The sequence below is a fragment of the Rhea pennata genome, chromosome 1 (assembly GCF_028389875.1).
Source record: "Rhea pennata isolate bPtePen1 chromosome 1, bPtePen1.pri, whole genome shotgun sequence".
NCBI lineage: Eukaryota > Metazoa > Chordata > Aves > Rheiformes > Rheidae > Rhea > Rhea pennata.
Window position 1 is genome coordinate 67,991,248 of NC_084663.1, and position 12,413 is coordinate 68,003,660.

Here is a 12,413-nt window from a genome sequence, read left to right on the forward strand (position 1 = left end):
TTTTTTTTTTTTTTTTTGATTTGGCCTAAACTCTTTCCCAAGAAATCTAAGCAGAAAACCCAGACCAAACCCTCCAAATCCTGCTCTTACACCAGAGTAAGGACAGATATATGGGGGATGGGGCAACTATGCAAATAGTTATAAATATACTAATTGAAACTTGCATCCTAATTTACACTGAAGAACCTTTCCTTCACAGATGAGGCTACAGAGTTGTGCCTACAGCACTGCTCAGAGCAAAGAGGAGTGTATACTCATTTATGCATTACAGATTGGGCTCTCTGTACCATGAAAGAAATGTCTCCCTGAGCAACTGGCACTGGATTCCTAAACTGTAGTAAACTAGCACTTCAGCAGGAGATGCTAATAAAAATATACATATTATTTCTTTCAATAATTTAAATTTGAATTGATTTAAAATCTTATTAATGTGTCTTCTGCCAAGTGTAAAAACATGCTAAGATAGGAGCAATCCAACAATTCTAAATACATAGTCTGTGGTATAACAAGATGAAGTCACTGCATAGTAGAGATAAGTCCATTTTATTTTGTTTTGTAGAAATGGTTCAATGAAATCATTGTGCTCCATGAACACACTGAAAAGAAATCCAGGACTTTTACACCAGGTAGCCTCCCTCTTAACAAAGTTGTACATCGCTTACAGTAATGCAGATTCGATCTGGAAGAACAGAAACATGACTCCAGTGCCACCTGAAGCTATGCTGACAGCAATAATCACAAACAACCCCCCTCTCACCCCAATTTGTCAAAGGCCTCCCAGAGTCCCATTACTACAACTAGCTAAAAATATTCCTGTTAAAATAGAAAAAGATTTTTCTACAAAAATTTGGGGGAAAATCACGACATTTCTTCTAAATAGTTTCTAAATTGCTTTGCAGAGAACTAAACAAGGTGATGGAAGTCTACTCAAATCTTTCAGTTTCAGAATTTCTCCAGTATTTTCACAGGGTTAAAAATAGTCCAACATTGCCACCATGTGGTCAAAAGTGGGTATCGTTCATTTTGAAAGCTGCACATGGCATCTCTTTCAGAGAAAATTCATGTAAAATACCTAGTTGATGAATAACCACAGTATAATTAAAAAAAGGAAACTGACCTCTGAGAACTGAGTCTTTATGCAGGAATAACAATTCTAAGTATGGGCCCATATAAGAAAAATAATTTAAGATATTTTGTGATTAAGTCTTCAGTATCGTGACACTCCCCTCCCCGAAGGCACAATCCGTTTCCACCCACCTTTTTCTCAGTACATTATGTACTTGCCAATAAGTAAAATCTACGCATATGCAAAGTGCCTAAAGACCATTCATTTCAGTTTAATTTTTTTTAAAGGCAGAAGCTTTTAAACATAACATTACTTGAAAAATTTGAAACTTTTCCCCTGGATTCAGGTAGTCATAGAAATTTAATTTAAAAATCATCTTTCACATAGACTTTTTCATTGCCGCCTTTCTCACACTGAAGAGATATGCTTCATAAATAATATTTAAGAAGTTGTCATCATTCTGAAAAAAAAAACAGATAATGGTTACTACAAAATAGAGGTTCTTCGTTAAAGAGATTAAAAGTTCTTCCCATTTCATGGAATAAATATTTTCATCCTTTTTCTATTTAAAAAAGCCAGGTGTAGGAAGGCTTATTTCCATTACCAAAAATACACATTACTTCCAAGTCTTGCTAGTGGCCCTGCAAGAATTTTGGTATATGAGAACATAAATTTTACTCTGGCAAACCTGACTGTATCTCTGTAAGAATAATGAATACACAGAAAGTAGATTTTGCAGACTCATAGTGTATTTAACTTGAGTAAAATATTCTTATATGATATTGCAGTGATGATATATCCTTGTAATTTCTTCCCTCTACTCTCATTAACCTAGGGGTTTCTTTAAGTAGTTTCCTCCATTACTTCAATAATAATGCCAAAGATGTCTGAAGGAACAGAGAAACACTGTGTTTTTTGATCCTGTACTAAATCCTACCTGGGCAAATCCTTGCATCTTGTTTAGCTCTTTTAGACTTAATGCTCCTAACTGATGCTGCTCCTTTTGCTTTGATGCTTGTTTAACCTTTTCCTTCTGAAGATCATTTTGCAAGAACTGGTCAACTCAAATTAAGAAAGAATGTCGTTAAGTAGCTCACATGAATATATGAAGATAATTAAAATCGGGATATTCCTTGAGGAAAATCGGGAGCATCTGAGATTGCAGTTATAAATCAGAAAATAACAGGTGAGAAATTGGCAGTCAGTATCACAGTATCAAACAGCAAATAATTTCCAGGCAACTCACTCAGCCCTTACTACCATCAAGAATAGCAGGGTCCAATGCACGCTTGCAAGTACAGTTTCAGAGGTTAAAATCCAATTTTCCTTGACTAGTTTTCTTTTTAACTTAAGGTATGGCTTTCCTACTATCCAGATATTCCAAGTATGTAAAGATAGGACAATGTAGTATTTTTTCTTTTTTACTCCCAAACTAAAAATACAGAGAAAAATGAGAAAAGCCTCTTATTTGTTAAAGATATTATTGTCTTTCTGGGTCTATAATTTAAATTGAATTTTAAATGAGTCACTTTAACATTCCAATAATTACTTTTATTTTTATTCCAAAGTCATACAGACACATAGTTTTGGTCTACAAACTGGAACCCTAAACCTGTGTCTCCAATTCATTTTGCATTTGCTTTTGCATCGTTCTGTGATTTTCATTTCCCATCTGGATTCCTCTTACTGTTAACATGCATCTCTGAAAATATTTGGCAGCTAGCATAATCACCCATTATTTATCCTTAGCTAAAGATATTTATTATATCTTTCTGGCTCATATGCCAACTTTCTGAAGCCTTCAATTATGTTTGTTGTTTTCCTTCAAAATTATTATCTTTCTTGAAAACAGAACTACATGCATTAATCAAAATGCAGTTAAGCCAGCAATTTGCAGAGAAAACCTATCACCTTCCTCGTCTGTGACGTAGTACTCCCTTAGCACAGCACCACTTCAGCATGCATTTTAATTACTCATATAGGCTCCACACAGATGGTTGTAACCATTAGGTGCATAGATGTTTAAACCAAAGCACAAGTAAGAGCTTTAAGCAAAGTAGCACAAAGTAGTCTTGACACTCTACCTGAATCAGGTGTAAAAGTGTTTCCTGCAGCTGCATCTTTGTCACTGAGTTGCTATTGACCACAGATGGCTCCGGGGTTTGCAGCGGCAGGAGAAGGCTAGCAGAGCTAGCAGTAGGTTCTTGGGTGGCTGCTGCTAATCGCCCACTTTCATTTGCTTTGGGTGGAGCAGGTGTGGACTGAGTGAACACCATTGGAGACATCAACAAGGTAGGAGTCACAGTGGCAGGAATACGCTGAGGTGAGATTACCTGTCCATATGAAAAAAAAGTCATCAATTGAACAACCTATCTAATTATTGATCTGGGAATAAAGATGGTGAAAACTGCAGTTTCGACAAGAGGTATACAAACTGCTGGAGATCAGAGTCTAGACAAGTGAAACTCCAATTCAGGACCACTTATACAATCTATTTCCAAACTAAAAGGCCTTCCCTCCAACTGCAGAATGCAGTAATAGATTCAAATGCAATTAAGTCCAGTTGATAGGCAAATGATATAAGTACTAGAGAATCTTATTACAGAAATTAGACTTACCAAACATCAACACTCTGGGAATACAATAGCTATGTTTTCTACATAGGTGCTCTCCTTAAGTCACACCTTTGAGAATACACTTGCTTACATGCAAATACGATTATTGAAGACTAACACTTTACACCTAATACTCAAAAGTATTTTCCAGTAATAACTTCCAAACTACTGTAAATATCCTCATTTTACTTTTTTACTTTTTTACTTTTATATGCTTTTAAACTTTTATATTATTTTACATAAGAGGGGCGGAATGGAAACAGAGATTACATGACATATCTGAAGAGCTACTGCGAGCTGATGGTACCATCAGAAATAGAACTTACCCATAATCTACCCAGCTCACATTCAGTTCACAAAATCAAAAAAGGCCCTCAAAGAAAATACAGATGCTTCTGTAGTTCTGTGAGTTCCCTCTTTATCATACCCATACCAATCTGAAAATAGATTATGTGTCAAAGAAGTTTTAAATTTTGTGATGCATTTGGGACCTCTAAAACATGCAAGCCTAGCAATACTAGCAGATATAAGACATTATGGAAAGTTTATTCACTAAGATTTTAGATATTAGAACATTCTTTGGGTAACTCTAGTAATAAATCTTGATCAGCTATCTCCTCCCTATTCAGGTATCCAATCTTTTTCTTTAAAGAATAAAACATAAAAAGAATTAGTATAAGCCCACCTCAGCTCCTCTGTTTGGGACTGGAACATGACTCATTGCTACTGTGCAAAGGTCAAAAGCTACTGAATCATTTCATTTTGTCTGAGTCTTGGGTTACATTTAAATCTTGAAATGAAATTAAGTAAATTAAATAAGAAAATAAAGCCGAGGTTTATCTGCTAGCTGTGCAAAAACAATGATGTTTATTAAAGAAAATTCGTATTTTTGCAGCTTCTCTTACCCCTGGTTTCAATTTTTTTGCTCAAGACACCTCTGAGTATTTTTAGTTATAGCACCATATGAAGAGAAATATAAAGAATCAAGGAGGATCAATCTCATGCTAGTTTATACTAAATTTGAGAAAGCAGAAAGGCTAGGGGACAGGAAAGACTTGTGGATATTAGAAAGCATGCCATACACACTTTATACAAAATTTCCTAGTAATAACACTTTTTTAGGTAGATATTGTTACTTTGTTTAAATACGGCTTCTGAAAGCTAGAATACTATTTGAAAACGACTCGCCACCTACAGCTTTTCTTCTACTTCATGACACAATCATAACAGAAATTAAGTCCTTATCACAATGCTCCTGAATGAGTTAAGGTATTCTTAACTCACTCTAGGTTTCCTTCAAGCAGTAAGGTAGTACATATATATGTACAACTATGCTTGAAAAAAAAGTTCATTTTAGAAAAGAACCAATGTATGCCCAAAGTGCCATAGCTCTGTGGAGTGAGACATTGAGGCTCTGGACAGATGTTCTCCTCCAAACGTGCCTGTGGAAGATTCACTGTCTCCAGGCACTGATCACAGCACTTCTGCTCTGCTCAACCACGCAGCTCTAGCGACTTGCCTTTAGTTCACCTCAAGCAAAACTGGCCAAGTTAGTTTAAGCAAAATTGGCCAAGTTAGCTTAAACCAGATGATTTTTCCTAAAGTGATTTAACGAGTGCTTATACAAACTGCTTGGCAAGGGTAAGAACGCCAGTAAAGGAATGGTGGTGAGCAACTAGAGCAGAGAAACTGTCCCTCCAGTTGGCTCTGAATTCTCATGAATCTGAGAAATTGCATGCCAAACACCTAAATGACACGTCTCTAGAAACCAAAAGACATTTTGCTCTAGTCTGACACAAAAAAAAACCTGACATAAACTATGCTCTTAATACATAATCTACAACTATCAAACAGATACACACGTTGTGGTTTAGGAGATATCTGAAAAAAATCTGTTTTTCATGGATAAAACAGGTGTTTGTTAGGACTTGCCAAGCATATGGAAGCTAAAAGTAGTAAGCAATACTGCCATCTACTGATGACATAGCTAATATCTACAAGTTACTGTAATACATTTAGTTGTCTCAAAACAGGAATAGAAAATACAAGTATCATTTTCCGGCGCACAGTATTTGTTTCTGTGTGAAAACTTTAAAATGTATTTTCTGTTAACACTTGTGTTCAAAGCTTCTGCCATTTTTCAAACTTTTACATAAACAGAACAGTTTCTTTTCAAAATGTAAGGAGGAATCTTCAGTTTAGATTTTAGTTTAAATAATCTTCAGTCACTGGGATGAATTCCATCATCAGCTCTGGATGCTGATCTTGGCACTACTACTGGAATTCCTGTAGTACCATGCTTTGCTGAAAATGCTTAGTAGGGACATGTAGCCTTCAGGCTAATCTTTCAGCTTTGAGTAATTGCCCATGAGGACACAATAACCCTTCCAAAATGCTACTCAACAACAACTTTCTCATAGAATTTATCTCAAGTTGCTTGTTCATCCAGTCTCTCTTGAATTATCTCCAGCTTTATCAGGTCAACACTTAAACCACCGAATCACTAATAATAGAGTAACAGTCTAGCATCAGGTGTACACTAATGAAATATGAACAATGAAAAATGTGCAAGAAGATTTCTGCAGCATATAATATTCCTTCTCTATAGGGAGATCTCACTAAAATACCTCTTTCTGGTATTCTGCATTGCTGGTGGCACTTAGACGACAGGACAGCTGGTAAATTCATATCACACCATGAACCAAGAAATGCACTGGCTCCCCTGTAATGTAAATTAGCAACCACCGTTGCTCCCTAAACATGCACAATTCCGTATGCATCAACCGCTTCTCTAGAATATCAGTAGCCAGAGCAGATGTTGTGGGCCACCAGCTGTTTTCAGTGAGCATTATTTAAAACTCAGAGCATTTAATCTAAGAATGATTCAGGAACTTTAAAATGCAGTCACTGTTAAAACATAGCTGGCTACAATGCTGATGCTAACATTGCTTCATCTTCCCAAGTTCAAATCAGAAAATTTTAATTGATATTTAACAGCAGAATCTTACATAGTTTTCCATGGCAAATTTAACTTAGTAGTTGCCTTGCTCTGTGCATCTTTACAATCTCATGCTGAAACTGCAGTCAAGATAATCAATAGGAAATGGTGTGACTCTCCCACCAGATACCATGTACTACACACAAATTCAGTAGAAACAATATATGATATACAAAATGTGTTTCTGATAGAAAATGAGCCAAGAAAAGAGACAAATGGTCAAATGGTCTGAAAAATAAGTGGCTTTTTAAAAAAGAAAAGATACATTTGTGTCAAGGTTATTGTAAGCACTTTTAAAACCATAACTGATTAACATAAACGCTTAAGCACTCATGTATCTCTAATCAGGACAACTCATGCCTAATTCTAAACCCATGTTTTAAAGCCTAATGCAGATTAATGCTTTTTTATTGCAGCTTAAGCACATGTTGCTCATTGTCCGAATAAGAAATACATCTCAGAATAGGGCTGGCACCAGACTGAATGCTTTCGAGTATTATTCTTTAGCTTTTGCTAAAATTTTATTTTGGTGACTGGTCTCTTCCTTTCTACGTGGGAGATCACAGCTCTTACACCATATGGAGATGAAGCAGAAACCAATTTAAATTTGGGCTTGTAATGTGTCAGTTGTGGAAAAGACTATTGCTTCCATCTTCTTAGTACTGCTGAAGTATGTGGGGTGTTCCTTTAAAATTATTTTTCCAACAACAAAGACACTGTCCAGCTACCTTTCTATTCCTGTTAGACTTGAATTTGTTTTTTCTGTACACTGAATTATAGTAGAAGATGCAATACCAAAATATAAATAATTATAGAGAACAAACCTTTTACCGTATTTGTTGTTGGGCTCTGCTTTAATCAATTTTGCATAAGCATGTACAGATATATTTGTGCCAATTCAATTTTACTCAAGATGTCTGTCTGGAGGCAGGGCAGCACTTAAGCCTGTGGTCTACAAGAAGGATGTGATTATAAAAAGATCAATGATGGTTTTAAAGGTTGTTTCAGATAGTTATCTTTCAAAAATTTTCAAGAGTAGGAATATTTAATTTGGCTAATTCATGGCATTCTATAGAAGAAAGACTAATTCCTTCATTTTTAGGCCTTTTTTTCTTTGGGGGGGAGAGGGGGAAGTCTACTGAAAGCAGCCATGCCTTCCAGACTGCAAAGATTTAGGTGCCCTAAAATATCATTAGTCACACCATTTTAATATTAAGTCTTATAAACAATATTGAATCTGTCAAAAGAAATGCATCTAATACTGTTTTGGTAATAGCTGTAACTGTATCAGTCAGTAAAGCTACTCTTAGCAAGGCTAGATCTTCTTGGTCTGGTCTCAACCATGTAAATTAAGATCAAGAGTCTCCTCACTTGCCTTTTTTTCCCCTTTTTTTTAAAAAAGGACAAACACTTGCAGCAATAATCGAAGTGAATAAGGCTTCTTAAAGTGAGCATTTTTCTCTTCTCTAGCCGTTGTTCTATTTGTACCCTTGCAGTAAAATAGCTGAAATTGTGATTCCCTTTCCAGGGAATATTTTCATATTTTATTCTCTTCCCATATTTCATTCTCTTTCCTTATTGCAACTGTCAGCATCATTTTCTTTTATAAATATAAACAAATAAGGACTTATTAGCATCAGTACCAATCTTCAGTATTCTGGCCATTTTTTGTTAGTGTGCACTGGCTTATAACCAGAGGTTGGCACTTGCCTCATTTCACTTTTACTAAGTAGAAATGGCTCATGTCTCCATGCTATCAGTACATTTCCTGGTAAACTAGACAATTTCTTTCATGTATAGCAAGTAATCTCCATTCCCAGGGAAAACAGGAGTAAATTACTGCAACTCTAGATCCTCTTTTTATTCATTAGTACTCAGATACCCATCTGTAAGCAATTGCTTCTGAATAATTTGAGTGACTAATCCACCAAAAACTGTTTCACACAGGTTCAAAGTCACACTGCTTTGATTAAAGAATAAAGATGGTTATATATAGATGGCTATATTGTATTCATCTTCTTCTGATCTCTCTCACAGAATTAGAAATGTTGACCTGTCAGTGTTTGTGATAGATGTGACCTTTAATTGTTAAATGGCCATTTCAGTTATCTTCAGATATAGAGCAACTTTCTACAATAAGGGATTTGTGCAGCATGCTGAAACATTTTGCAGTCTTTCATTCAGCTTTTTTAGAAGTTGCAATAGATTAAAGCAGCTTTTAAACTTTATACTGAAAAGGTGAATATTTTGTTATTACTTGGAAGAGTAACTTCTAGGCAGCAGTACAACACAGGTCTTGAGGATAGACTGTCCACAATAAAGGAAGTTAAAGGGGGCTTAGATGCTCATCCCAAAACAGGACTTTGGAAAACATTCAAGTGTAGCATCTCCTATGGAGAATGAAGTTATTAACAAAGACAGTAGTTGTCTAGGAGGGGGCATTAGGTAATTCCACATGAGGCTCTTTGGAAGGACAGGAAGATTTACTCATGAGGTACACACAATTTCTTTGAAGTTTCTTGAATTTTCTAAGACACAATCTGGCTTTCAGTCACAATCACCAGAATGCAGGCTTTGTTCTTTTTAAGATAGGCACCGGGCAACTTTTCAAAATAATATATAGTGAATAATAATAAAAAAACCCTACTGAATAGCTAGGAGTAGCAGCTATGTTACAAGAGAATTAATTCAGCAATATACAAAATCTTAAGAAATGGCTGTTAAAAAATGAGTGACCTGAACTTTTAGCATCCAATTGGCATGCATAGGAATCCATACCTACAACCATGGAAAGTTACAAATGACATTATATCCAGTAACTAGTGAATAGTCACTATAGCCTGAGAACAAGTATGGTAATTGAAAATGAGGTGAATTTTTAAAGTGCCCCTGAAAAACTGTATGACCTAATTTTGGTCATTATTCATGTGCAAGAGATTCACCCTTCAGTGTTTACAATATCATATCTTGGCAATAAAGAACTTACTTGATGTTGCTACAGAATTATTACCTGTAAAATGAATGATGTGTGTAAGATGGCAATATAGGAAGATACTAGCCAAAAAGAAACGGGGACTACTCTTATAAAACTCCAGGTTCAAAAGACAGCCCCATTTTTTTTGTCTTCTTCTTAATTCTGAACTTACTTATTTACCTGAAAGAGAGAGCTTTGTTTTTCTGCACCTGGTGCCTTGTCTATCCAGGAATCCAGTGGTTTCAGTGTACTGGTGTTCTGTGTAACAACAGGAAACTTAGCTGCCAAGGTTGGTCTGCTGGATACATGCAACTGTTGTTCTTGTTGCACTATTTGGAGCTTTTTCAGTAACTCTTGAGGCGAAATCACCCCAGAATTAGACGCTTGATTGCCAGAGAGAGGAAGTGGCTGTCTAGAAAGTTTGGACTGTTCTTTACCAACTGTCTGAGCCTCCAAAGCCTGGCCTTGCAGGGAGCCATTGAAATATACCAAAGGTGGCTGGGTCAGACTATTTATCTGTGCTGCTGGTGCTCCAACAGCAGCAGGAGTCCTGCTGAAGACAGAAGCTGTTGAGTTTACAGGTCCAGTTGCACTGGGGTCCATCTTGGGGACTGATCCCGACTGACCCTGTAATTTCTGTAACAAGCTCTGAGTGCCAGCAGTATCCTGGACTACATGAGATGTTGCAATGCCATGAGAAGTCACAGGCTGGAAGAGTCCTGTGAAAGTCTCACCCACAGGGTGGATATTGCCATTTTCACAGAGTCGGTTCTCTGGAAACTCAGCAAGTGGATGAAGGTCTGTCCCACGTACCATAAGCTTTTGAATTGCTGGGCAAAGCTGTTTCTCTGCAGAGGGTGAATGTCTGCTAGGTTCTTCATAAGACAATGAACGTACCACCCCCTGCCTAACAGGAAGATTCTCTTGATGCTGTTTATTATGTGGTTCTGAGACATCTGGCTTTTCTTGTTTTCCAAACAGTGCCGTCAGAGACAAGTGCTGTGGTTCAGGATCCACATTCTGTGAGGGGAAAAAGAAAAAAAGTAAATATAGTTCTCTTTTGTATGCTAAGTCACGTAAGGTGGCTACAAAATTTAGCCAGCAATACTCAAGCAACAGCTGAGAAAACTATACTTTGATCTTTTCTCTCAAGAAAAGTCTTAACAATTGTCACACAGGAAGGGCAAGGAAACAGTTGTCAAGCTGCTGATGTGGGAGAAAACCAGTGAATCTGAGAGACAGCAGCAGCTTCACTTTAAATACTAAGAAAGAGCATCTTCCTTTTCAGCTAACACTACAATATTAGTAAGAGACTGAAATATTCTGCCCTTGTGCAAAGGTGTGTCACTTCTTGTACATCTCACTGTCATGGCTGACTGGATTCAGTTTTTAGGATTTTGCAATGCAATGCAGCTTGAAGATATATCAAAACATTTTTCTGTATTTAAATTAACTAAATTCACCTAAACAAAAAGAACATAAAACAAACTGTGGTCCAGCAATTGGCTAGATGAGCTTGGCACCAAAGCAGCATCCCAAAATTGAAAGATCAGTATTTGTTTGTTGCATTGGTGTAGTATGCCTGTAATTTTAATGCCTCCACATCACGTGGTATGGGGAAGGGTGTCTTTTATAAACAGATAGTTTTGCATTAAAATAATTCCTTACCATAGTTCCACCTTGAATACTTGCACTGACCTTCTGACCTAAATAAGCATTCCCAAAATGGCTACTGGGTTACAGCAGCACTAATCAGAATACAAGTACAGCATTTTACCTTGCCTTGCTGAGATATTCGTTGATGCTGATTTTCACTAGGCTTCACTGGAATTGGCTTGATTAGGTTAGGGTTGTTATAGATAGCAGAGGAACTAGTCATTTGTTTTGGCTCTGAGCAGGTCTTACACTGCAACAGAAAAAAAAAAAGTATCTTTTCCCTTAATTCTCTACCATAATAAAATCCAAACACAGTCAGGTATTTAATAATCCAAAATATCAGTTTTAGCACTGTTAAAAAGTTGCTCTACTGAAAGAAATACAACAACTACAACCTAATTTTCTAAAAATACAAAGTGTATGCACAAATAAAGACTCATCTGAGACTTCCTGTGTACAAGGTTTCCCCTTCTGGTTTAATCTCAGTTCTCTTATTTTTTTGCTTTTCCAGCATTTAGCCCAAAATCAGTGTGGCACCTTAGAAACTAAGCAACAGACATGCTTTTTCTGCATCAGCAGCCAGCTAATCCTATAACAGCCTATAAGTAGTTTAGTCACATGGAGGATTTATCAGCACATAAACATCATTTCAAATGCTTTTTGTTAAAAATTGGGATTATAAACTCCTTTATGTAAATACACCACAGTGTGAGAACTTAGAAGATACATATACCCACATGGAAAAACAATCAAAAGGTTTAGATCAACTTGCATTTATAGAATCAGTATGTTTCCTTATCAAGTATGACAATATTAATCATTGTATTTATATGGAGATAGGTAAGCTGAGACCGATGACTAAAACTGATCAGTGACATAGAAAGACTGATATATAAAGATAGAAGGGTATCATTTAATTTAGAAAAGAGACATCAAATATGCTGCATGAAAGAGATATAGAGAAACAATAAATAGAATGCAAAAGGTGAATTAAATGGTCTTATTCATATTATACAGAAAGTAAGAGGATAGTTACGAAACTAAAAAAGTAATGAGCATGCAAGGAATGCTGTTTTCAGTGGAAAAGAAAATAGTGAAACAGTG

The 12,413-nt window shown here is 36.3% G+C and overlaps 1 protein-coding gene across 2 annotated transcripts in view; it reads right to left on the minus strand.

Moving 5' to 3' along the window:
- Positions 1–527: 527 nt before the first annotated feature.
- DCP1B (decapping mRNA 1B) overlaps positions 528–12,413 on the minus strand; it is a 46,175-nt gene continuing 34,289 nt past the window's right edge. Inside the window, exons 6-9 of one of the 2 annotated variants that reach the window (XM_062590605.1) lie at positions 11,431–11,559; positions 9,834–10,673; positions 3,151–3,399; positions 528–1,526 (exon numbers count right to left, since the gene is read on the minus strand). In XM_062590605.1, coding sequence (XP_062446589.1) covers positions 1,446–1,526; positions 3,151–3,399; positions 9,834–10,673; positions 11,431–11,559 — 1,299 coding nt within the window. In that variant the 3' untranslated portion in view covers positions 528–1,445. Of the gene's footprint in view, positions 1,527–2,003; positions 3,400–9,833; positions 10,674–11,430; positions 11,560–12,413 lie in introns of both variants that reach the window. The other variant, XR_009960223.1, reaches the window with a different exon arrangement.